Genomic DNA, 26,263 nt, shown 5'->3' on the forward strand with positions numbered 1-26,263 from the left:
AGAGGAACTTCTTTTTTCTCCCAAAGCAAAGCAAGTTGCTCGCATATTAACTGCAGTCAAGCTGAGCTGCTTTGGTCTTTCATTTGGCTCAGATACACATGTGAACCTACAGGGAACACAATTTAACCACCACCCTAATCTCAAAAGAAAAGAGAAGGCAACAGGATGCCATCCTTACCCTGAAGATGGAGTTTCAGCCTTCTATCAGAAAGCTATTTCAGACAATCCCAAAGCTATTATTAGGAAGGACTGGGAACAATTTAAAGATCAGAAGTCTGTCTTCCTGGTCAATTCAAAACTGGGAGAAAAAAAAAAATCACTTTTCTTTAAAGAAACCAAGCAAAATGGTCTCAAGATCACATGCACACTGCTAATTTTATCTCGAATTCATTGTTCAGAGCTCTGTGAATCCTTTGTTACCTTTCCTGCACATACCTCTCTGCCAAGAAGCCAGCTTGGAGGCATGGAAGTAGGACAGCAAAACCCCTATAAGATGGAGGGAAGCTCCAGGGGAAGCTAGCCTGAAAACAGGACAACAGGATCATAACAACTGCTCATACCCAGCCCTGCTGACAAAGTACGGTCTTCCTTCTCACCTAGACCACTGCAGTTGCATCACTGCAACAGAACTCAGAGATATGCCTCTGGAAGGTGTTTAAGGCTGACAAACTCGCACTGTTAGTGTTTTTTTAAGGTAACCTAGTGCAGCAGCAGATCACATTAACACAGGCAGAACAAGGGATTACATCATCTACAGGTGTATCATTGTACTACTGGCTTAGTTCAGACAAAGGCCAGGTGAGTACACACATCTCCTGAAGCACTCCATCCTTTGTGCCAGATTGCTTACTGCCTTCCATTTACAGTTTTAGTGTAAACAAGGACATCCAAAGGCTGTGAGGAGCTCAGGCTGAAGCACATGAAGCAGAAAATGCAGCAGAAGAAGCCATTTCCCAATCAGGATGCCTGCAGGAGAGAGGAGAGGGAGAGGAAGGGAGCCCGGGCACCTGGCAGCAGCTGCTCAGACCCAGATCACATGGGAAAGTCACAAGTGGAAAGTGTTTCCAAAGAACAGCAGATGTGCAGATCACAGCTTCCTCCTTCAAACTGCAACAGCTTCGCAGTAATTTAACACTGCGTTCTTCAGGTGCCATTTATGTACGTTAATAATCCCTTCCCAGGCCCTTTCCATTCCAGCTTCTGAACCACAAGCTGGGAAGGATGCTTTATCTAAAGTGTCTCTTATTTCCTCTCTCTGCTGTAATTAGCTCGTGGCAGGGAATCTGCTACTAGCGAGTGCCAGCGCCGGTTGCCATCGGAGCCGTGCCTACTCGGGAGCCGCTGCAGCACAACTGAAGCGTAAAATAACAGGGAGTTGTGATTTCAGGGCAGCCTAAAAACACGACGGGGACAGGGCACAGGTGACACAGCCCGCATCTGGTTTGACGCAGTACAGCATTAATGGAAAGCTGCGATCACATCCAGCTAATGCGCACCAAGGGAGAGCCGCCTGTGCAGGGAGCGCTTCCAAAGCAGCAGCACCCCAGGGAAGGACAGGTTTTCAGCTGGCTTGCAGGATATTATGCTGTTAGAGGGTTATCATATGGAATTACAGGGAACAAACACGTGAGTCCCAAAGGTTTTGCTGGGTTTCTGGCAATGCAATAAAATAACCTGAAATCGTTTTTCCCAGCGGTGAAAGGAGTCGTTTCACAGATAAGAGATCAAGCCTTCAGCGAGAGGAACAAGATAAAAAGCTGGACTAATCAACAGCTGATAAATATTTTAGGAAAAAGGGCAATATTCACACATTGAAATGAGGATCATGCTTATTAGCACATGCTTTCTACGGAGACATGAGAATTAAGAACACTACTAAATAAAAAGCAAAAATTTTCACTACTGGAAAGCAGTGTCACGTCAGAAAACTGCTCACAGTGAACTGTGCACTGAAATGGGGTAGAAGAACAAACCCACCCGTGCTAGTGAACTGCAGGTGTGAATTCTGTTAATTTTTTAAATTTGTAAATTTTTAAAATTCTGTAAATTTTTTAAATTGCCTTTACCCCTATCGGGTATCCCTGCCTCTTCCTGTCCCCAACACACACCATTCCAAGCAGATCGGGATCACATAATAAACCAGAGGAGGTGTGCAAGAAATCTGAAGTAAGATTTATATTCATATCCACAGCGAGCAAATGCCCGGAATCTGTGTTTTTCCTAGCAAACCCATAAAATGACGCCAGCGAAGATCAGGTCTGTGAATCCCTTCCGCGTTCCACGCCTCGGTTCATCCCAAGCTGGGATCACAAGAGATTTAGTAAATGGAGGAAACATGCAATCTGACAGAAGATTTTCTTCCTGCGGCTCCGGTGCCTGTCAGGCTGACGGCACGGCTCAGCGCCGCAGAGCAGCATCCCCGCTCCCCTGTCACAGCCAGCCCTGCCCTCCCCAGGCTCCTGGCAGCCCACTCTCCCTGCAGAGAGCCCAGGACACCTGGCACAGACACACCTGGCACTGCCAACACTTCCAACCCGCTCCCTAACGAGGCTTGGCTTCAAAGGACCTGTTATTCCATTATTTTATGTGGTCTGCTTGCCTGAAACACTCACCTCCCACAGATCAGAAACCTTTTGCCACATGGGATTTGTTTCATTTTATTTTTATAACCACTGACATTTATATTTAATGGATGTGTATCAGATTTTTGTTTGGAGACCAGGAAGTACGGGGCTGAGAAAATGAGCAAAAAACCCACACTTTGTTGGACAGTGATGCGGATTTATTCCTTGATACAGACTGTTCTTAAGTGGGCTTTGCATTTTCTTTCCTTGAGGGGTGACGGGGAGGTCTGAGGCACACAAATGTTCTCTCCCAGTTTACTACAGCTGTAAATGAGTGGTTAAGACACAGAAGTGTCATCTTGTGAGTGGGAGAGGAGGAAAGCAAGAACCAAAATTAAGAAGTTCTACATACCACTCCACACACTTCTGTCATATGAAATCAAAATTGTCTATTTTAGGTATTTCGGAGACTTATCTTGGCAGTTTAGATCCTTCAAAGTCTGGATACAGGAAACATTTATTCTCCTGCATTGGAGTTGTCCTGTCTTCTTGATGCAGGTTTTATTTTAAAAGCCTTTTTTAAGTACAGGACAGGAAATGAAACTGTCAAACTATTACAGACAGACACAAAAACGATCTGCTTCAAACACAACCACACACTGCTCTTAACTGTGCTTCTCAGAATGCAATCAGGGGCTCTTCACACACCACAGATAAAATGTCACGGAGGTACCAATCCAAGTCTCCCAGAAAACAATGGCTTCGATTTCTGCTAAAGCACCATTCAACCTCTTTTGAGAACTACCCAAGATACAGCACAGCTTTTGCAGTAACACAGCAGCTTTTCTGAAATACAGAATGGATTTTGTGAAGATTTACATGCAATTTGATAAACCTAAGATAAACTTATCCAAAGGATCAATATACAGCCTTTTATGAAGTGCTTTAAAAATTCTTCATAAGGGTAAAAAACATTGAAACCCCTCTCCTACCCTGTTCTTGTTTCCTGGAGAATTTTTCCTTTAATTTTTTACCAGATTCAAAGCTATTTTTCACTTGTTTCTCATTGTCAAAGGAAAAACTTCAGTACAAACCGGCAGGCTTTTTTCCTTTGACAATGGTCACCTAAAATCTGAATCTCACAGCAACTTACATTTATGGAATTGTATGGGTGACAGCTGAATCAAAGCATTTAGGGAAGAAATGTTTACATTTCAATTATTTCTATGAAGTTCTGTTACAAGTCTGCTGTTTTTACACAGCAAGCAACCCTGTGTATGATTGAGCATGAATGGGACGGTGAAGACTCCGGAGCACTCCTACAGGGGTGATCCCAAGAGGATCACAGGTATGTGCATCTATGTTAACTTCCCAGAGAACACTTTCAAAACCAAATCTCCAGATTCAGCACTATAATACATTCATTTTTAAGGTGGCAGCTTTGGAAGGCAGAGTGTGCACTCAGTCTGGGAAGGTGAAACCCTCCCTTGTGAAGGACCCTGAGGAGCAAAGCATTATTGTGTAATCTCTCCCCAAAAATGCCATGAACAAACCCCCTGCACATGCATGCACTCAGTGATGCCACCCACAGAGAGGGACCTTGCTTTGGACCCCAGGATGCAGCAGATACTGTGCTCACAGGACACACAAGCACTTATCAGAGCCATGAAAACAACCGGGAACAACAGGCACAGTGCCTAGAAAACATGATGCCTTTCCCAGAGGGATTTCAAGACAACATAGCAGGGAGGAAGTACTTCAAGATAATGCATGATTACACATCACCTCCTGAGCTGCACCTCACAAAACATCACAGCCATTCTGTCTTCTTTCCACTGTTTTGGTATTTACTGTTTGCAAAGTCAGCTTCAAGTTATGAGCCGTAATTAGTTTTTCCAGTTAAAAACACGCTGACCATTTCCAACTCCTACACAAATGAAGTCAAAGCATTAATGAATTTGAGAATTTAAGGACAGTGCTTACATTACTCCTTACAAAAGAATGTGCTCTGCTAAGATTTCAGGAGAATGGTTTTTGAAGTGAAGCAATGAGCATTTGGAAATGTGAGGCAGTCAGTTTTCGGGTGTATGATGATCAGGAAAATGGAAACTAGAAATCAAGGCAATATAGATGTGGGAACAAAGGCAAAGAACATGTCCAAAACATTTCATCCTTGTTGTGAGAGACAGCAAATGCAAGTTATTTGGCCTAGGGTTTTTTCCCCATCAAAGACACATTATGGAACAGCACGCTCGTGTAACTTCTCCTAAGATCACAGAAAATTCAAATCAAGTGTGAGCTCAATAAAGCAAACCCAATGCTCTGCACAGACTCCCTCCTTTCCATGCTTCTTTTTAATAGAAATTATTGTTAACACACTTTTTTTCTACCTTTCAGACAGTGCCATCATAGTTGCACAGCAATTACTTAATACACTTGCTTGCCCACAGCATAAACACTATCTGTCATTCACCAAGTGACACAACAGAAACTTTCCCCCCAGGAACTAGTTTTTTCAAGTTTTGGTGGCAATTTAGGCTCCACAACACTTGTGTGTCAGGAGTTACAACAGGGTAAGTTCCCCTGTGTAACATCCTAGCTGCTATGTACTTGCCCCGTGCTCCACCACACCAAAGCATCACACAGACTCCACATTCTGCCTCCTGCAGCTCTCAGACCAGGCCAGGGAGCAACTGGACCAAGGAATTCAGCAGCGTAAGAGATACAGGCTATCACATCAGTGTGGGTGACCTGGCAAGTGACTGGCATCAAACACCTTCCCCATCCAATGGCAGTGTAGTGTACAAACCACATCGGACAGAACAGCACACAATCCTTTTGGATCCATCTAGGCCAGCAGTTTCCCAGTGCTGCCTCACACAGCTGAGATATTCAGCCACTATGGTGACAGGCCAAGGACACCACCATGGTTCTGGGGGACCAGCTTTCCAGGCACTTCTACTTATGAGAAGGCTTAGTAGCCACATGAGGGTCTCATGTGCTAAAGCAGTGTGGGTTTATACCAGCAGGAAGAGAACTCCACGTTTCTGACAAACAACTGGAACCACAGACAAAAGATTATGAACAAAACCCACCAATCTGCGTGAAGGTGAGGCTGAGCTAGTTTTCTATACCTTTAACACTAAGCTACAATAATCATTTATACATCAGTATCAGCTCACATTTGCAAGATGCACAGCTTCAGCCGCCCACATGGGAATGCAGGCAATGACAAAAATCAGGCACCTACACTCATAAAAACCACACTCAAAATGTAGCAATTCCGTACCCATTTATTATCAGAGTAATTCTTGTAAGACTGTACATTCAATGGTGTTTTAGCCTACAAAGACTTCATCCACTTTTTCCTCACCTATTACTGTGCTTGGACTTTTCCCGGTCTTTTTCCTTGTCCTTCTTGTGCTCTTTGTGCCGGTGTTCTCGGTCTTTGTGTTTATCTTTGTGTTTGTGAGAATCTGTAAGCAAAGAGGCAAAACAAAAAAAATTAAATTGGGAGAAATCTCCACACCTCCCTCGTGTAGCTCTGCATTTTTCCCCACCGCATTCTAGTATTTCGGTGATTCAAAATTCGTTACAAAAATCTTGGTTTCAGACGTCCTAAATGGATTCATTGTTCCTGCAGCACAAGTTAATTCATCTTGGCAACAGCTGCATTTGCATGGTCTTCAGTTCAACGACCTTTAAATGCTTTATAGACCCTGAAGAAATGCAACCCTTCCATTAACTAGGTGCCTATTGATATAGCAAGTTCAACCTTATTTGGCTTCCTATGCCTCCAAGCATTCATGCTGAATACACAGAAAGGACATAGGAACAAAGCAAAAAGCCGAGGTGTCAGGCCTGTTGAATCCCAAAATTTAATACTTCTACTTCCACAAGTATTTAATCTTGACAAAGCACCCTTCCCTTCTCCCTGCTCTGAAATAAAACCATTTTATTCTTATCTCCGACAGTACATAACATGACAGGCAGAAAGCAAGGAAAATAGGGAGTAATGGCAGAAAGTGAAAAGAAAGGGTGAAAAGGAGGAGTCCTCCTGCTTCTCTACTGCAGGACACATTTACCTCCCTCCGATAACAGCCCCACCGAGAAAATCCAACCTGACAGCTGTAATGAGCTGTGCTGGTGGTCACCCACCTACACAGGTCAGGGCTGGTCCCAATTATGTGACAGGTCAGAAATGGGAGTTGGCACTCAAGTGAATCTACGGGAACACAGTAATTTTATTACTATCAGCTTCTACTCTGAGTGACACTTCCCATCCTCACCGACAACTGTGCTGTACAATGAAGTCCTTCAAATCACCAAGGAAATGAATTCAGCAGAGAAAAAGAGCAACACAGTTGAATTGCAAATAAATGCATTTACAAGCATTTTTTTACAAGGATATTAAAAAGGAGCTGAGGCTGAGCTAGCACCTCAAAAGACCATTTACAGTCAAGGTCAGCGTGAGGGGAGGAATAGACACAATACCCAAAGACTCCCCCCACGTTTTGTTTTGAACATGTTACTCAAGTAACAGTAACAGTAAAGTTAAGCAGGCTTTTCAGGAAACCCAAAAGTTGCGCTGACTTTGGTTATTTTTTTTCAAATATCAGTGCTAGAATTTCCACCAGAGATCTTGGATGTAAGGTATTAGTGCTTAATTAACTGTAAAGATGTTACCATGCCTCTAAAAAGACTCCTATCCCTGCAGTAAGAATAGGAAACAGCAACAAAAAGATTTTGTGACTTCCACAGTCACATGGGAAATGCACTGCAGAGCCAGGAACAAGCCTCATCCACCTGACTCCAAGTCTTTCACCACAAATTCATTTTTCTCCTTAACTGACACCAGCTCTTAAAACTTCAAAACATTCAAACGGATTTTAGAACATACCCAAAGAACATTATTTTAACCTATTGCTTTCTGTAACTTCAGGGTTTGCTTTCAGACACCTGCAGAAAGACAACATAAACCAACAGAGGAATGCTGATGTTCAAACCTCCAAGTTGCCTTCTGCACCTTTCCTCCAGGCCCCCGAAGCCAGCAATGTGCCCTAGTGCTCTGGTGTACACAGTACACACATTTAAATCACAGGGCTTAAGTTTTTCATATTTTGATATACAGGCACGTGGCAGATTATGTGGAACATTTGGCGTTACAGCACAAAGCACCCAAGAGTTTTCGAGTACCTAAAGAGCAAAATCTCTTTCGCAGCAGGCAAGAGTCTGCAGGCATCTTCAGCAAACTGTGTGGGGACCAGACACCCACACGCTCTGAACTGCAGAGAAGCAATTTCTCGGAGCCCTTCTTCCCACCAGGACAACACACATTTCACTGGCAAAAATGTTTTCGCAGTGCGTTTCACACTTGTGATTCTTCAGTTCAGCCAGGAGCTGGAAGCTCTGGCTGTTTGCAAACTGCCTGGGGTTTATTCCACAGAGGGTTTACTCACTGATTCCCACAGCCCTGGCTGCAGCAAACAGCAGCTATTTACACTTGATGAATAGGTAAATTGCGAGAGAAACCAGCGTGATGCTGCACACAGAGCTATGTACAGTCACCGTACAGCACACACACAATCAATTTTTCCTACCAGCCAATCAATGGAAAACGTGCGTGACCGTGCTCAGTGCTATGCTCTTTGGAACTAAGAGCCACACGATGACTTGTCACCAAGAAAAGCAGAAAACACAACAGTTTACCTTGATCACTAGATTTCCTTGCAGCTGACTCGTGCTTTACAACTGAAATTAATATTTACTCTCGGAAAGCAGTTCCAGGGATATACCCTAGAACTGCTGGAGTTGGGTATCTTTCCTCAACACTTGGCTCTGCTTACAGTGATTTGGTATTTTCACACAATTAAAGCCTGGTACTGCAGGAGAAAAAAAAAAAAAAAAAAACAAAAAACAAAAAAACCACTTGACTAGTTCAACTAGCTCTGCTTGCTAGGATTTGTTGCCAGACAGCTTTCCTTTGCTCCTCTGCTGTCTACCAAAGGACTGCTAACAGCAAGGTCTTCCATGGAGCTTTGCGGCTCCGAGGCCACAGTGGTTGTGGAACAATGGGTCCTGTGCGTGGTCTCAAATCAGAAACAAAAAGATGTCAAGGCAGAGCTACCTGGTGTCTCTCACTATGAACAACACTTTAAGTGTAGTATTTCCATGGACATCTACCTCCCAGGCATATCACCTAAGGATTAAGTTATTCTGGAATATTTGCCTAGTATTCAAACTCCATGGTGTTGCCTTCTGACACGATGCCATGAGGGTGGTTAAGAATGAAGACTTCAAAAGAATTTATTAAATAGTCTTGTATGTCCTGAGAAGGCATTAAAGCTCTTGGTCTTTTTCTTCTGTTGAGGGTGGAGCTGGATGAAGTTCAGGAGACTGGGTCATTAAAAAGCACAGGATTCTTTTTTTTGGCATTCTACACAAAATCGCTTTTTTCCAGACTGGCTTTATCTAGGAGTCCATGCCAATGGTTATTTGGTGGCTGACACGAAACAAGTTTAAACCACTTCACTCCCATTTTTGTGTACCCACTTGCCAGGAACGAGTGCAGCATCACCTCCGACTGAACTCCACAGGCAACAGATGCCTGAGTTGGGAACGGGGCCACCTCACTCCAAGCCTCATCAGCACACAGGCAATCAGCGGGAAGTGTTCCTGTCTGTAATGCATCTTCCTCGATATATTTAGCATATTGATTCCTAGAAGAATCTTCCAGCCTCCAGCAACTCTCTCCCAGCTTGCAGCTGATTAGTAGTTGACTAAGTCCAGGCTCACATCAGCTACGGAAAGAGCTCTGGCATTATCACACATTCAGATTTGTTTCCTGCCTTTTATGTCTTCCAGTAAGTATGTCTGTTCCCTCTACCACTAAACAAGGAGGTAAATACTATTCCTTCTTCAAGACCATGAGCAAAATCCATCATCTACTGTGAGTAAAGTTTAAACCTCCAAAAGCTTATGTGACATTTAAATGTCTCTGAAAATTCAAAGTCTCTCTTCAGCACAAGGTTACAGCACGGACAGGGGTTATGCTCACTGGGCAAGGATCCATTACCCCTGAGGCTTTCCCTTCAGTATCCTCTAACCCAAACAGAGCTTTTGGCATCTCCTCTGTTCTAGAAAGCTTGATGTCTCTGGCACTGGATCTCTGTCTGTTAATGCTGAGCCTGGTGTGTCTCCAAAAGATTACCGCAGTCCCTGTGCTATTCCTGCCATCCCCTGTACCTCCAACTAATCACGAGCAGCTCTGCATTTTTGTAGGGTTGATTCATCTTTTAACTCTGTCAGATTACAAGGACGCTGATTTAAGGATGGGAAATTCTATGCACTTTTGGTCTGTGGCTCTGTGCTGTTCCCTGCTCCGCCTTCGCTCCAGCGCTGAGTCCCCGGGGAAAGGCTGAGTCATAACCCTATTTGCAATACTTGTATATACGTCTGCCTGGAACAGGGAAGTTTTACTCTTTATCCAGGAACAGAGCTGTAAGAGGTCAGGCATCTCCAAGTGCAGCATGGCAAGAACAGGGATGAAGGCAAAGGCAGGCTCCTCCAGCAGCTGCTGTCACCTGCAGAGGAAGAGTCCCAACAGATGGCAGAGGTGAGCGGTCCCCTTCCATAACAAGGACAGCCCTCGGCTTAATTAGTCTGGTGACAAAACAATTATGTGGCACTTTGATCTTTTAATTCATGAGCCAAATTCATTTGCCTCAAAAACACTTCTGAACACCTGTCTCTGCACACATTCCAAAATACTACTTGCATGTCACAGTCAAGGGAAGTCGGGCTATTTCCTACATTAATATTTCAGTTTTGACAGCAACTTTTCTAATAAAATACTGAAATCAGAGAGGGGTGTAAGCTCTTGTATGCCTAGTCAGTACAGCTGTCAAGGGAATAGTGCTGGCACATGACACAGGATGCTACAGATGCCATGTTATCCCACTCCCAACACCCACTTTTATTTCTCTTCCATCATTTTGCACTAGAATTACATATTTTTTTAAAGAACCGAGAAAAAAAGGTGTGAGTACAAGCTGGTTCCTTCTAATTTTTTCCCAATTAAGTGAGGTAGCCAGCAAATTAACACCTGGTAACCTCAATTTCTGGTCAACAGTAGCTTTTCCAGATAAATATTAGCCTTTCAGATTTGCTGTCTTTCTCTTCACCTTCTTCTAAGTTTTTGTGGGCACAATTTGAATAGCTTATTAACCTGCTTAGAGAGAGGTTTCTTTGTTCTTTAAAACGTCTTAATAGATTCTACAAACAGGGACTTTTTGTATTTTCCATCTGGTTCCAGAAACATCCCAATTTATTTTCCTCTTCCTAGAAAATACTTCTAATGCTGAGTGTGCTTGAGTTTACTCTGTTTGAAGCATCATCTCAATACTTCTCTACACTGATGTCCAGAAAGGTAATTTAAGCTTTCTGGTTTCTTGGGATCGCAATTTGTGCCCAAAATCTGAGGACACAGCATGAAAAATCCATCTTGTTACCAAGATTTTGAACTTCTTGTTATTCCAGTAACACTTTGGATGAGTGGCTGAAGTTTCTGCCCTGAGTTAAATCCAACGCCTCAGTGTTGAGCTGTGTGTTACAAGAGAAGCAGATGAGCTCTCAAGGCTTTCAGGATCACCGGTGTGTGTGAGTACAGGGCTCTCTCTGGCACTCAGCTTGAAGCATGAGCAAGAAACCCTCTGCCATTGGCAGAGATGACACCAGCAGGGTCTTTTCAGCCTCTCTGGAAAGGGGAAGAAAGTCTCAAAAGAATTCTCCAGTTCCACTGCTGAATTATGCAGCTGAAAGTGAGGTAACTCTAACACTGGATTAAGTTCAAGAGCTGGTCAAGTTCGAAAACTTCCTGTCCCTGGAGAAATGGTCAGTCCCTTCTCAGCTGAAACACCACCTTCATGTAAGACCAGGCGCTCCACAGCAGCCTCTTTAGTAGTTAGGCTGAATTCTTCTCACTGGTTGTGATGCAATAATAAGCAAAGCTTAAAGTCTCTTTATTGTTGCCTAAATGAAAGAATTTTACTTTTTTTTTCCTCCCCCACAGGCCTCCCTTTAAGCATTCATCCTAAAATCCTAAGATTATCAGAAGAAGACTTCTTACTTTCAAGTTGGGGGTTTTTTGTGCCATTTAATTTGTCAAATCTATTACTTTCAGAGTTTCAACTTCTTACGTTCTGCATATAAAGACTACAATTAAAATTACCACAGTTTAGTTGATGAAATGATGCCAGGAAGGGTTAACAGTGTTCAAACATGTGAATGTAGTCCAAGGTGTCTAAAATATTATTCATGTTCCTGGCAAAGAACACATACTTTTGCCCTTGGCACCTGACCAGAACGGTCTAGTGTTGCACTAACTTTTACAATACACAGATACCAGCCAGTAGAAAGAGTGTAACATTCAGTCATTATCCGAGATCTTTAACACAGATAATGACGGGGTTATAGTACATTACCTAAACAGGCAACGTAATCCCACGTGTAAAGGTCACTCTGCAAGGTGCTGGTCAATTTATAAATCTTGCCTGAGAAAGCAAACATGGTGCAGAGTTAAAAAAATCTTATTTTCAGGCCCTGTGTGGCTCAGAAAAACCACCATATGATGAACATGGCATGGTCTGAGGCACAGGGACGCTCACTCTTAAACAGGTTTTAACTCTGGATAAGTCATCTGACTTTACATGTTTTGACTGAACAATTTTAAACCCACACACAATAATCCCACGTGAGTAATCTGGAAGAGGTCTAAACTTTTCTAATATTCCAGTTAGAGGAAGTCACTTTACGGTCATGCTGTTCCAGTAATCGATTAAACAGCATTTCTGGGATTTATTTAAATGGATTGACATTGCTGTAGCCCAGGAAAAAGAGAAGAGAAGCTCCTGGGCAGAAAACAGAACTGCATCTAGGTATGGGAGACAACACCTTCCCCAATAAAGCAAGGCAGACAAAGAAAACCAAAGTGTACACATGAAAGGTATAGAAACTGGAAAACCTCTCTACACAGCTACACGTGTCAAGAGCAGAAAACCATACCCAGAAGGCATTGTTCAGAGAGATGATGGCTTTGTGGATGATACACTGGGGTAGAAAACTATAATCTAAAATAAACTTCCTAAGTGAAACTGGATATGTCACTTACTGGCCCTATTTACACAACTGCAGAATCCACATAAAACATTTACCCTGAGAAAGTATTGCAGGTCTGTTTGCTGTGCAGGTTTATTTCTGCAATAACTCACTGCAAAACGTTTGGAATACTGAAATGAGAGTGACTGAAACAGTGAAACCACCACTTGAGTCTCCCATAACCTAAGCCTGAAATTCAATAGCAGAAGTAGGATCAGGGTTTTCAGTGAAAAAAGGAAAGAAACTACAATGGTAATGAAGCAAGACTGTCTGGCTTCTGCTTCCTCATTTTATACTGCCATACTTAATGGCAAAGATACCCATTCCAAAAGCAATGTGACACAAAACCTTTTACCAGTGTTTATAAAGACACCTCCACAATCTACATTGCTACAGAAATCTAAATCCTTCAAGCCCTTCTTGAAGTCAAATTTAAAAATAAGTTACTGTGCTATCACAAGCTTATTTCACTTCAGGTGTCTCGCTGGGTCAGGTGCAGGAGATCAGGGATACTAACACTTCAATACTTCACTGTTTCCCTCCACAAACCAGATAAAATCAGAGTTTTATAGTTTACTGCAAAACAACTTAACTAACTGAGACTAAGCACCAGTGGAATACATACTGTGAAGTTTAGATCTGCAGTCATTCATTTTCCAATCTTACAAGAAATAGAAGAAAAAAAGTTGTGAAAACTCAAAAAGGGACCAACCCAACAGATTTTCCTTTCTAGGGCAGGAACTGTATCACTAAAAGTAAAACTCTGCCAGAGAGCATTCTTACTTTTTCCAAGGGCTCAAATTAAGGATTATAGCACAACTGAATAGATTTGAGTATATCTGTTCCCCAGACTATATTTACTCTGAGACAAAACCTGTTTTGGGCTGAGCCAGAATTGACCACGCCACACTGTAACCAGTTCTGCCAACGCTTGGAAACGTAGTACTTTAGATAGAAACAGAGTAAAACCAATGATATCACTACCCCTCTCTAGACTTCAGCAGTTACTTGAGGCAAAAGATACTGCAGGGCCAGACAGATATTAGGTCTTTCCCCTTAAAAGGACCTGTCTGGGAAACTTGGCTTCAGAACAAGACAGACCCCTTAGATACTGCATTCTTCATTAGTCTTGTCATTTGAAGGCTCAGTGTTCCCTGCTTTCGAATAAAGGGAAAAGAGGAAACCAGTGGAATGACTTGGATGAATCTTCACAGGACAATAGAGACAGGTGGACAGAGAATTGTCTCCACCCATTCTCAGCCCTTTAGAACAGCTCCACCAACTTCTCAAGAATTTCCCCTATGCTCCAGTTTTAGTACGCAGACAAGAATATTACACGGATTGTTTCAAACACAACGTTTGCAAAACAAGATTAACGCACCTTTTCCTCCACTGAAACCTAAGGAAGGACAACTTCAATCTAAGGAAGAGAGGAAAATCAGCGTGACAGCACTGCTAACAGGGACAGCACATGGTGGCCACAGGACACGGCATGCTGTACGCTTGTCCATACCCCAAATATTAAAAGCTTATCAGGGAGACGTTAAGGACGCCAGAGAAAAACCCGAGCGATCACTCCAATCTTGTGTGACTGGAGCCTCTGGGAGATGAAGTTAACCTGAAGCAAATGTCACTGCTGGCATTTCATCGATCTCACCCAGACTGCAGAAGCTCAGGAGGCAAAGCAAGATGTGCTGTGAGAGCCTCTTCAGAAAGAGGACAGACACTCCTACTGCACATGTTTTGAGGCCTTCTTCAAGTTTGTTTTTTTTTTCAGCCACAGTGGATTAATTACTTATTTTCTGTGCACCTCATTTTTTCACCTGCTGGGGAAGTGGCTAATACTCTGTAGGTAATTAATGCTTAAGTAATTGAGATAGCTGTGTGGCATACAGGGCTGCTGACCTTAAGAAACTGCTGCACTACAGGCATCTTGCAACAAAGCAACAAATGGTGTAGACAGAAGCAGCAAGTTTAATGACTTGTCAGCACCTTTTACACGGCCCCTTCTCAAAGAGGGGCCAGGTTCACATATTCCCGTTCCACAGCAGACCTTAGTTGTTTCAACAAATGCACAGAAATCACTTCAAGTAAAATTGCAGCAGACAATTTTACACAAAGAACAAGTCCGAGGAAGCCTTATAAAGCTTGAAAATACATGTTTGATCAGTACAGAAAGGCTAAATTAATTATCTGCTTCTTACACATGCCAAAGGGCTCCCGACCGAGAGGCAACAATGAAGTTTCAATCCATTATTTGCATTCAAAACCAAAAAAGTTCCATGTGAACAGAAACACGTGTTTCCAGGGATTCCCAAGATGCAAAACATTCTCCTGTAATTGTATAAATAACAGTCAGAGACTGAAACCCATTAGTACGTTGCCACTAACAAAGCAGAATAAAACAGAACAGCAAATTAAAACTTCAAGCAATGACCACGTCAGTGAACAGCTTAAAATGCTGCTGTGTTGGCATGAAGAGAGAAGAGTCCAGAAGAGCCTCCCAAGGAACCAAGAACAAACCCATTCTTGTCCCTAGCACTATTTATTCTTATAAGGCTACACTCTTATGAGTGGAAGTACTTATTTTCCATTGCCTCCTCCATTCAGAACTGGAGTTCCTTGCCTTCCCTTACAGGGGTAGAAATAGTTTCAGCAATTTTTTCCTACTGCTTTATTAGTCTACAACCACACGAATAAACAAAGCTCTGCACTGCACGTCAATCTTTTAAAAGGAGCGAAACTAAGACACACTTTTGCCTCACAATTTAACAGCCATAGCCCACACATCAGAGGCTGGGATGATGCTGAGAGTGGGATCTAAAGAGCACAAGCAGATATAGGGGAAAGAAGTTTGATCACAGTTATCTCTGAGGTTTCAAAAGCCTTACACTTATTGTAGCTCCATCTGTATCCCCATTTGCCAATACACAAATATACAGGGCTGGGATCCTGAAGGACTTCCAGGTACAGAAAGTGACTGTGGCTGAGCACAAACAGCTGGTACAAATCAACAGGAGGGGGAAAAAGTTTTGATAAAGTAGTTGTTAAAAGCAGGTTCCTTGTGGATTTCAGATCTACAAATACTAAAAACTTTTACTACACCCTTTTCCAAATTCTCTCCTGCTTCTTCCCTATTGCGCAAAGCACAGTTAACATAACCGGCACAGCAGGACAGACAGACTCACCAGGAAAGCCTGGACAACTGTTCACAAACCAGTCTGGCATCCAGGGGTGTAAAACAAGCTTAAAATTAGGAAAGAAGGTAAAATTTTCGGGCATTCACATAGATAATGCAGGGGGGACTAATCCTATTTTCACAGTCAGAAAGAAACCAACCTTTAGCACAGATCCACGGCTTAGCGCACAAACTGTCACGCGGTGCTGTCACACAAAATCTTTTCTCGGGAAGAGACAAAGGGAGGGATGTTCCCACCGCACCGAGGGACGCATGTGCCGGGAGACAGAGACAGAAAGAACTGCCCAGGGTCACCCACGAGTCGCTGAGGAGAAAGAAGCAGGGCAGAAGGCGAGCAAACAGGGCAATGCCAACATTTACAGCCCTGTTTAGACTTCGGAGCTATCAGGGACTGCAGGAGATAACCTGTCCCTTACTTCAACATTACCTAAAGCAAACCCCTTCCTTTTATTAACCCTTCTTTTTCTGGTTTGCAGGGATCTTTTCCTTCAGGAGCTCTTGGTGAACCATTTGGGCTGTGGAATTTTGGGGACAACACATTACTTTTCATCAAGGACGTGCAAGCCAGGGGGACTGAAACACCAAGAGAGGCACTTGAACTCTTTAGTTGCTTCCAAGCCGGGAGAACCTGAGGCAGTGCTCAGCTGCAGCACAAGAAACAAGCTCCAGCATGGCAAGCAGGGATAGTGCTGCTGCTTCACTGCAGACACAGGTAGGCGAGAGCTGAATCACCTTTGGGAGATTTTTGGCAAAGAATTACCCTGGGAACAGCCCTGAGAGTTACTTCAACAGACTGGGTCAAGAGCAAAGAGAATCTTTTGGTGCAATCTGCACAACTTCGCGCTGCAGACAAGAGAACTTCATGTTCTGTACACCATCCGCAGACTGAGTCAGTGCCCCCAGCACAAGCTCTTTCCGCCTCCAAATGCTCTTTATACCATCATTAGACTGGAAAGGTGCAAACAGCACAATTTGTGATGCAAAGGCAACCACTGATTACTGCATGCAAACTTACAAGGTGAACCAGGAGAAAACAGGTGCAAACTACAGTAAATCCTAGTTCTTCCAGATGATAACAGAGACTTCAGCCATATTTAAAAACCAGGCTGATATTATTTTGGGGTGTAAATTTAAAAACTGTAGTAGACTACAAGAAAACTGCTGTGCTGTCAGGAGCAATTATCCCATGATGATGTCAACTAGAAAAACATTTTCTCTTGCTGGCTGTGTAAATCACTACTGTACTTGGACTCACCTTAGCACAAGTGTGGTGTCCCAAGAGCAGCTCACACAGAGCCTGTATTCACACCAACACCACACAAGGACAGGGCTGGTGTGTTTGACTGTCCTGGGTTTGATCCAGAACAAGGGCTCCCCCCAAGGAAAAATCTAACAAATCAAGGGGGGAAAAAAAGCAGTGGCATTGAACTGCCTCTCCTGCAGCCGTGCATGCCCAGCCTGTGTCAGCAGCCAGGATCACACAGTTCATACACATGGGAGTGGTACATGCTCAGCGTCCTCAGGGAGAGGCTCTAATGGCATTTGCTCCAAGTCTTTTATTAACCATCGCCTGACAACTCCTCTTGGCTTTGGCCAGCGCTGGTCTCCTGCTTGCTGCAGGGAGGAAAGACTGAAGAGGCATCACCCTTGGGAACAAGCCTCTGCAGCGCCTGGTTTGAGAGCATAAACTGACTGCAGAAGACAAAAAAAGTGGCTGGTAGAAGCTTTAAATCACCTCTGCCAAGCAATACCACTGCTTTATGCACTGGAGTTAGACTATTCTCCTACTACTTGTTTAATATCATTCCTATTAAGCTGAACTGATGGGGTAGCATGGCCAAAGTCTTAGAAAGAAGTTTGTTTCAGAAGACTGAGAACTTCTTTTTATTGTACTTCAGCTGATTCCTCACTGTGGAAGCAACTCCCACACTGATCCCAGACAGTTTTTTTGGTTGGGTTTTGTGTGGCTTTTTTCTTTTTTTTCTCTTTTCTCGCTTGTATCTACAATGATTCCTTTCAAGTGTAGGGCTGCAGTGGATGGATGCAGCCCGATTTCACCTCTGTCCCCACTGTGGGTGAGCTAATTGATCACTCACCCACAAGGGGCCAATTCCAGCAGTGTCTAGAAGCGTTTTATCAGTCTGCCTTGCCACAAGTCCCGTTCTCAAGTCAAGGGAGGGAATGCTATTCTCCTGCCCTAAGGGGGTTTTACCACAATTAGCATACAAGAAGAAATCTGATTCCAGCTGAAACACACAAGAAAGTAAACAAAAGGTAAATGTTTAATGACAGTTGGGATTTCTGCACTTCTGTACTCCTGAGTCTTCTGAAGGGAGGGAAAGAGGATGCAGAAAGAAGGATCAACAGAGCAGTGTAGGACACAGCAGTTTTAAAGTAAGGCTAGGATTGCAATATTTTAATAATACAGCTCCTAGATATGGTGCATTAAATTCCACTGGAAGTCTTCAATTTACAAAATGTTACTTTAAGTCACTGATATTAATCTCTTCAAGCAGCTGTAATCTGTTTATTATGTTAAATCCAGGCCAAATCTCACTAGTTGAAAACTGTTACATCACACCACTACAAATACCTGAATATAAAACATAACCTATTGACACAGGATAAAAGGCTGTGGCTACATTATTATGCATGACACACTCCTAACTTCTTCAATTAAAAAACCTCCATGCAGTGTATTATTAGTTTAGTGAGATTTTTTTGTTGGGTTTTGTTTGCTGAGGGTTGCTTTTTTTTTTTTTTTAACTAATAGCTGGCATCTCTTCATGGAACACACAGCCAACATTTTCAGATTCCACCCTATGAAAAACTCAAATCTGCCTTGAATAAGACATGAAGGGGAGGAAATGTTTATGTAATTTGTTTCCCATCTAAAAGAAAGCAAGAATAGTCCCCAAAAACTGAACTGAATCAATTCTGGTTACTTTGTGCCTCAATTTAAAGAGCAATCATTTCTTTACCTATGCAGAAATAACAAGGTGTGGAAACAGCTTTTCCTTTTTAGCTTTCAAATGCCCTCCACTACCACAGTCACTAAATGAGCTGTTTAAACCAAAGGAAATAGGTTGCAGGTGCAGAGTGTCATCAAAAGTTCATTTATCACCACACTTGAAATTCCAAGTGCTTAGCTAAAGGCTCCCATCATATCAGAGCTTCTGCTTTACAGTTACTGCAATATAACCACATGCTCTGCTTTTCAGTTTTCTGAACTTGGAACCTGATACTTTTAAAAGGTTGACTGGTGAGAGGGGTAGAAACATTCTTGAAAAACTATGAGCACTACAGAAGCGACCATTAAGATTCAAGATTCTGTTATTTTTCTTTAATATAAACTCGACTGAGAAACCCAAGTTATACATCTTCTTTTCAGGGATATTCCAATGCATTAGGAAATATTTATTTCCACTTGATTATTTGACAGCAGAAATAGGCAAAAGGAAACAAGATGAACATCTAAGACTATTCACAAGCTCATAATTTATTCCTGAATGATTCAGCTGTAATGCTATGAAATATTTTGAAATTTCTTGGCTGCCAGCTTTATATATGTTGAGACTTTTTAAAAAAGTTATTATAATTCTTACTAGAGTCCAAATTAAATCAATATATCTATTAAAATTTATTATCAATTTTACGTGAAAGACTAATACCAGCGTGGAAGCTGCAGCCACTCCAGCTGATTTAGCAGTTTGCTGTTACACAAAGAGCCCAGAGCAGCAGCTGCACCATTCCCTCCTATCCTGATCTACCAGGTTTTTCAAGCCTGTGCTAGACAAAACCACATCTGGGAGTGAGAGCACTATCCAGGTATCCGGCAGGGAGCAAGGCTCACTCTCCTCTGAGCAAGCTTGGCTTTACCCAGGAGTGTACAGCCGCCCCAGCAATTTGTGAAACTGCAATACCCAAATACATTTAATCCGTTTGAGTTTCCATGCATTTCAGCAACATTATTCTGTGAGTTTTAAAGTGTACCATGTTATTTTTGAACTATCTTATTTCCTGTACTCCAGTCTCCAGCAGACCAGGGAAAATTCGCTCTTTTTCCTGTGGTCACCTTTTACTTGATCCTATCAGATGTAAAAAGGTTCCAACAGTGAAAAGTCTGGAGCCTTCTCCTTTCATGAATGGGCTGTGTAATACTAAACAGAGTGCTTAAGTGGAGAAAACTACATGACAAGTAGCCCTAATACCAGAAAAAAGAGTAATTGTGAAAACCCTATTCTGAAAATTAGCAAACAACATGAGATACTTAACTTCACATGTCACTCTCAAAACTAAGCAGCAGCTCCAACAGGTAAGATACTCCTGAAGAAGGAGGTTAATAAAGTTGAGAATAAAGTAACAGCTTGTAACAGAATTACTTTTCTTCTAGCGATGCTCGGCTAAATACCCCGAATTTGTTGGATACAATATAAATTCAATCCAGTTTCCTAAGGATATGTTTGTATCTCTACGAGGTAAAGCAGCGCAGCAGTCTCTGCTCAAGAAAGGATCTACAACCAGAGAAACAGTTCAGCATCAGGTATTCACAAGAGACTTTAGACTATGAGTTACTTGAGATCAAAATATAAAATAAGACACTTTCTGTCACTGCAGTCACTGTGACAAGTAGTGGAATCCTGTCATACTTCACAGTAAGACAGCTACTCTGATACAGAAACTGCAATTTTCCTTTTTAAGTGAAAGCCATAAGCATGGACGAGTAAAACAAGGAGGTAATTTGCTAATAAAGCAAGATATGCTAAAAAACCCCAAACAAACAAACAAGCACCAACAAACCACCTAACTTTGCTACCATGAGAAGTGTACAGCTAAGGTCAAGCCCAGCATTTGTTCCATAACAGAGTGTTTTACAAACTACATGCACATCTGATGTACAAGGGTAATGCTGCGTGGATTAAGTGCAATGGAAAACTGCAGTGCCCTTCAGGGAGGAAACATCTTCTGGCTCTTGGTGTACAAAGATGTCTGACAACCTCAGTCTGCGCCTTTTTGAAGTACCAATCTCCCCAGGTAATTTGATCTAAATGTAACTAAACCCATTCAGATGACAGGATTTGGACATACCTGTAGTTAGCTAGTAATATATACACACTGCAAGAATACCTGGCAGTGATAGGGAAGAGACAGCAAATATTCAAAAAAGAGCTTAAGCTTACAGGATGAGGAGTTGAACAAGTGTCCCTGACCCTTGCTGAACAAATGACACCATCTCAGAACTGGAAATAACAGACCTGTGACAAACCTAGAAAGGACACAGATTTGCATTAATTCTTGAGCCTTCAAACATTTCATGGATCCTCAGAAGAAAGACCTTCTGAACACTACATTCCTGAACTGAAAACCAGTGGAAAACTTCCTTGTCCAGCCTCTGGAGCTACTATGATAAAAATTACCACTATACATATTTTTAGTCCATGTACTACAATAATTTTTAAATACTTTTCTTAGTACTGGGGAAAAACAAAGTCAGGGCATGTTTGACTCTGGTTACCTATAGAGCCAATTGCCAAAGACTAATTCCAGAGCTCTGCTGAGATTAAAATGTTAATACATATAAAAAGACAATATAAAAATTCACCTTAGGAAAAAAATCACACACTTCCAGATTCCCTCTGGAATTCAAGTTTTCTTACTCTGGATTAGAATCTGAGCATGAGGCTCCTGTGCTAGGGTGAATGGATGAGGTATTTACAAAAAGGGAGATAAAATACAAAAACTTAAATTAAAACCAAACTAATTCTGCCTTTAATAAATGAGGCACACATCTGTTTTGAACGCTGTTCCATGTTATTGTGAAACACAGCTACAGGGGACTTATTTCACAAAACAATGCTCCACAGCTTTATTCCCTACAAAGGAAACCGTTTAAAAATACATCCTAACTTCAGTACACAAAGACTTAGCAAAGCTCCCGATCCCCCAGAAACGTGGCCGTGGCGTCACCAGCGTCTCTCATTCTCACCAAGCACACCGAGCAGCGATGGGCACAGCCCAGGCACAGATCAGCTCCTGGCAGATGCAGTGCCCCTGCTGAGCTGGCTATCCCTGCTGTCAGCACTCGTGTGCCCAGCTTGCTGAAGTGCACGCAGACCAGATTCAGCTGGTGTGCAAAGACAACACTGGCAGCTTTGAAGAAAAATCCATCAGACTCCAGAAAGAGGCAAATATTGCGCAGGATGAGTGTTGCAGGAGAGGCCCACTCATGAACACAGGGAAGGAGAATTTTAACTCAGGCTACGGTTCACAGGTAAATTCATGTTTAGCTGTGCATAGACAAGCTCAAGTTTTGACAAGTGATGCGGAGAAAAACCACAAACTGACGATTAGGCATCAGTGGACAGAAGTCACAACAGGGCAGGACAGGAAGGAAGGGGAAAATGTGTTAGACAGAAAGCAGAACAACAGTTTTACACCTTCGCTTGTGAAATAAGAAAATGATGCACTTGCCAATTCAACTGCTTCTGCCTTTTGCCCAGGATTCAATTTAAGAATTAAATTACTGGGATAGCCATCTTACTGCCAGCTGCAGCCTCCATCTACTACAAGACAAGCTCCAGACTGGGGCAAATAAAACTACACTGTGCTGGGCTCTCCCAAGACCTTGTGCTGACAACTAAAACTGCCAAGCACAGACCATCAAGGGCCAGGCTGTACTTTTTATATCTATATTATTACAACAGTCTAAAACCCAGAAAGCAGCTTCCTTTACACACAGGCGATGCTGAATAAGCCCACTTGATGATAAAAGAAAGACATTGTTTATGACAGCTACCAAAGTCCAGAGAGCAGCATATTTTAAATTAGAAGACTCTATCTACTCATAAAAACAGGTATTTCAAGGACAGCCTGCTTATGCTCCCTAATGAAGTGCAGGTGACATACACAGTTATGATAACATGATTTAGACAAGATGACGGCTCCTCTGACAGTATCCCAGGTTTTGGAGTAGGAAGAAGGCAGGAGGATAGGAGATTGCAAAAGTGTAAAAGGCTCTTGAAAAATGCAAACGTTCTCCACATTCATATCCAAAGGTATCCTGGACAGCTGGAGAGATGTCCCATCTGATGGAGCAAGACAAAACAACCCAAACACCTACACACTTCTAGGCTGACAACTTGTGAGTATCAGAGTTAACAGCGCTGACATTCAGACTCTGATTTGTGCCAGCGCTTGCTTACTGCAAAGATGGATGGAGATGACACCTACAGAGGGATTGGGCAACACTGCAGAAGTTAATCAAGGTCACTTGTTATGAGTTCATCTCACTCATCTTGCACTGCATTTCTGTCCACATGAACCTACTGCCCCTGGGTGTCTGGCCACTGACACAGTGCACAGGAACACAACCTTACACCTTAGTTTTTCAACTGCAGAAAGCACTCAAAGGCTTTTTGCTCCGTACCCCTGAGGTGCACTGTAAACTATACTGCAAGAATCTCATCTTCAGCCAAAATCCATGCTAAAAACCAAGTGTTGAGGGCAAACACCAGCAAGGAAAGCTAACTCTGATCCACACATCAAGGGGTTTGCTGTGCACAAGCAGCATTACCACAGATACAGCACTTTTTAACAGCCTCAATGACATTCCCAGTCCTCCAAAGAAAAGCAGGCAGCCTTTTATTCCCCATCTGGTGGTCATTAACTCTAGAGAACAAACCTCAGAGTACGTCACTAGCTCTACTCCATCCCTCCATTTTGTACATGCTGCTTGTGTTGCAATGAATCATCCCCTTCACATGGATCTCCAAAGAGCTCCAGCTTCTTGTTTCCCAAAAGGCTGGATTAAACTGGAGAGTGCTTGTCTAACTTGTAAGGTGCCTTCCTAAGGCAAGTTTAAACCAGTACCTGCCCATCCCAGCTATTTTATCTTTCCAAAAACTGATCTTACTCACACACTCACCAGCATTCATAAACTGGGAGAAGACTTAATTTGCTCTTCCTACTGCTCCAGGCCCAGTTAGGAGACACTCATAGCAAGGTGGCCTGTATGGTGCAAGAGACTGATGTACCTGATACCAGAATCCTGCACACAAACCAGGGAGACACTGTCTCCCTGCTGCAAATCCAGTGATTTCACTAATTGCAGGACTCTCCACACAACATTTCTAATTTGCACTGTATCATAAGTATTTGTAAAATAATATAGTACCACAGAAAAAAATGCCCACTTTAGCCCACTGAGATGAGATTTGTATATAAGAATATTCTAAAACTGTAGAAGCTCCTTTTTTTTTTTTTCTTTTTTTTTCTCTTTTTCCTCTGTGCTGCCTTTTGAGAAGCACCTCAGTCTTAAGCTGGAAAAGGAATTAAAAGTCAGAAGAAAATGTCCAAGATGGAACTGAATCTCAGCCCTAGCCAGGCAGCTTTACATCTATTTCTATGCTGGAAAAAATCACTCCCACTATGTTCTGATTTCTCCAGCTCTGAGAAGAGCATAGTACTCCCTCTTTCCCCATTGTGTCGCCTATTTAAACAATATGGCCTTAGGACAAGATAACAATACAGCACAAAGGACCTTAAACCCAGACACAGCATCCACGAGTAACAAAATGTCCCTCCCTGGTGCTTCCTGCCTTCAGCTTCAAAAGAACCTCTCTTCACATTCAACCCTCCACCCTCATGTCCTGAGCAGAGCACCAGGCACCCCACACAAGCTGACAGCTGGCAAGGCAGCACTGCACCAAACTAGAGGCTGCAATAAGAATTGCCAACTTATCAGCTACTAATCTCCCTAAGGACAGCACAAACTCCATCCAGCTGCACCTGCTGCAGAGCAGATGAAGGAAGACAGCATTCCCACCTGTATGTAACAGGGTGTCTGTCTCCTGCCACTACCTCTGTTCTTCTCCTCCTAAAACTCTGCTTACAGACCACAAAAACACCAAGTCTGCTTAAATCCTAACTCCAGAAATCTCTGATTTTTGGTTAGAAGATCACCACGTTTCTCAACTCTACCTCCAGCTACTGGAAAATCTGCAATAGACACTATAGCTCAAAGGGGAAAAAAACACTGAAGCATCTTCTCTCTTAGGTCTTTATAAGCCACCTCTGCCAAACAAGAAAGTGCAACCTCAGAGGAAGAGGAGCAGCTGTTTTGACAAGTCTGGCCCTTGTTCAAATACCAGGATAAGCCTTGAGTAGTAAAATATTGCCATCACTAAAAAGTTCAACTAAAGTACATTGCCCCGGCCCTAAAGTACAGGTCATCTATTCCATGTTACATACACAGGAAAGGCTGCAGCAATGTTCAGCTGAAAATGTGTACAGAAGTGACAAATGAAAGAAAAAAATGTTCTGGATAACACTCTGTAAGTTCACGATCTCGTATGTCAGAAGCTGTGTTAGGCAATAGAGCAGAGTATATGACAAATGCCAGGAAAAAATTAAAAAGCTATCTGCACTTGGGGATTGCTCCATCCCTAGGAATTATTTTCTTGACTTTTTAACTACGAAGCCACGTCTCCGGCCAATGTCTAAAAAAATTATTCTTAAAAAGTATTTTAAATTATTCTCTTTAGACACTGCCACACATCTAGCTGCATCAAACCGAAAAGATGTTTGGATGGAAACAAGACAACTTTTAATTTCCTGCTGCATATACTGAGTAGTACAGTGAGCCCAACACTCCAGAAATTCCAAAGCATTCGGTAAAACTTACTTCAGGGCAGCCCAACAGTGGGGTTTGGACAGAAAAGCTGTATGCAGTTTATGCATGTTCAAGACCAGATCTCATATTTCATTTCCTCTTATCATTTATTCTTAAACACAGCAAAATACTCAACTACTGAGGTCCTGGATGCTTGCTGCAAAAATTAGTAACACTATGCAAATCAATGACTGGGATTACAAAATGAGCAATAAGGAATAAAAGCCACCAGAGTCTTATTTTTAGAAAATCATTGAAAAATAGCATTATGGAAGATAAATGGACATCTTGAAGAACCATAACTATGCCTTCATTGAAAATGCAAGAGTATTTCTTCCCCAAATAAAGCTGCAGTATGTGCTGAATGCTGTGTGTGTGAAAGAAACTGTCAGCTGTACACTGCAGCTGATGAGACCAAGCAGGCACTTTAGCTAGTCGTTCAAACAACTAAAACATCAGTGTGTTTGTTACCAACATACTAAATCCAAAAGCACAGCACTGTACCAACTACTGTGAAGAAATTTAACTCCATCCCACCCAAAACCCAGACACAAGCAGATTCCCACCATGGAACACGAGTTTAATGGACACGGCCAAAGATGAGTTACACAGACTGATCAAAATATTTTAGTGAAGCTACAAGTACACTCCAAGCTTTCCTGAGGCAGAAATCAA

General features: G+C 42.5%; 1 protein-coding gene across 1 annotated transcript in view; it reads right to left on the minus strand.

Annotated features, from left to right (window-relative positions):
• The window catches only part of TOP1 (DNA topoisomerase I), a 67,252-nt gene that overhangs the window by 32,179 nt on the left and 8,810 nt on the right, over nt 1-26,263 (minus strand). Inside the window, exon 3 of the mRNA XM_040079976.2 lies at nt 5,938-6,040. Within this exon, the coding sequence (XP_039935910.1) occupies nt 5,938-6,040 (103 nt within the window). The remainder of the gene's footprint in view (nt 1-5,937; nt 6,041-26,263) is intronic.

This window comes from Hirundo rustica, chromosome 16 (assembly GCF_015227805.2).
Source record: "Hirundo rustica isolate bHirRus1 chromosome 16, bHirRus1.pri.v3, whole genome shotgun sequence".
Taxonomy (NCBI): Eukaryota; Metazoa; Chordata; class Aves; order Passeriformes; family Hirundinidae; genus Hirundo; species Hirundo rustica.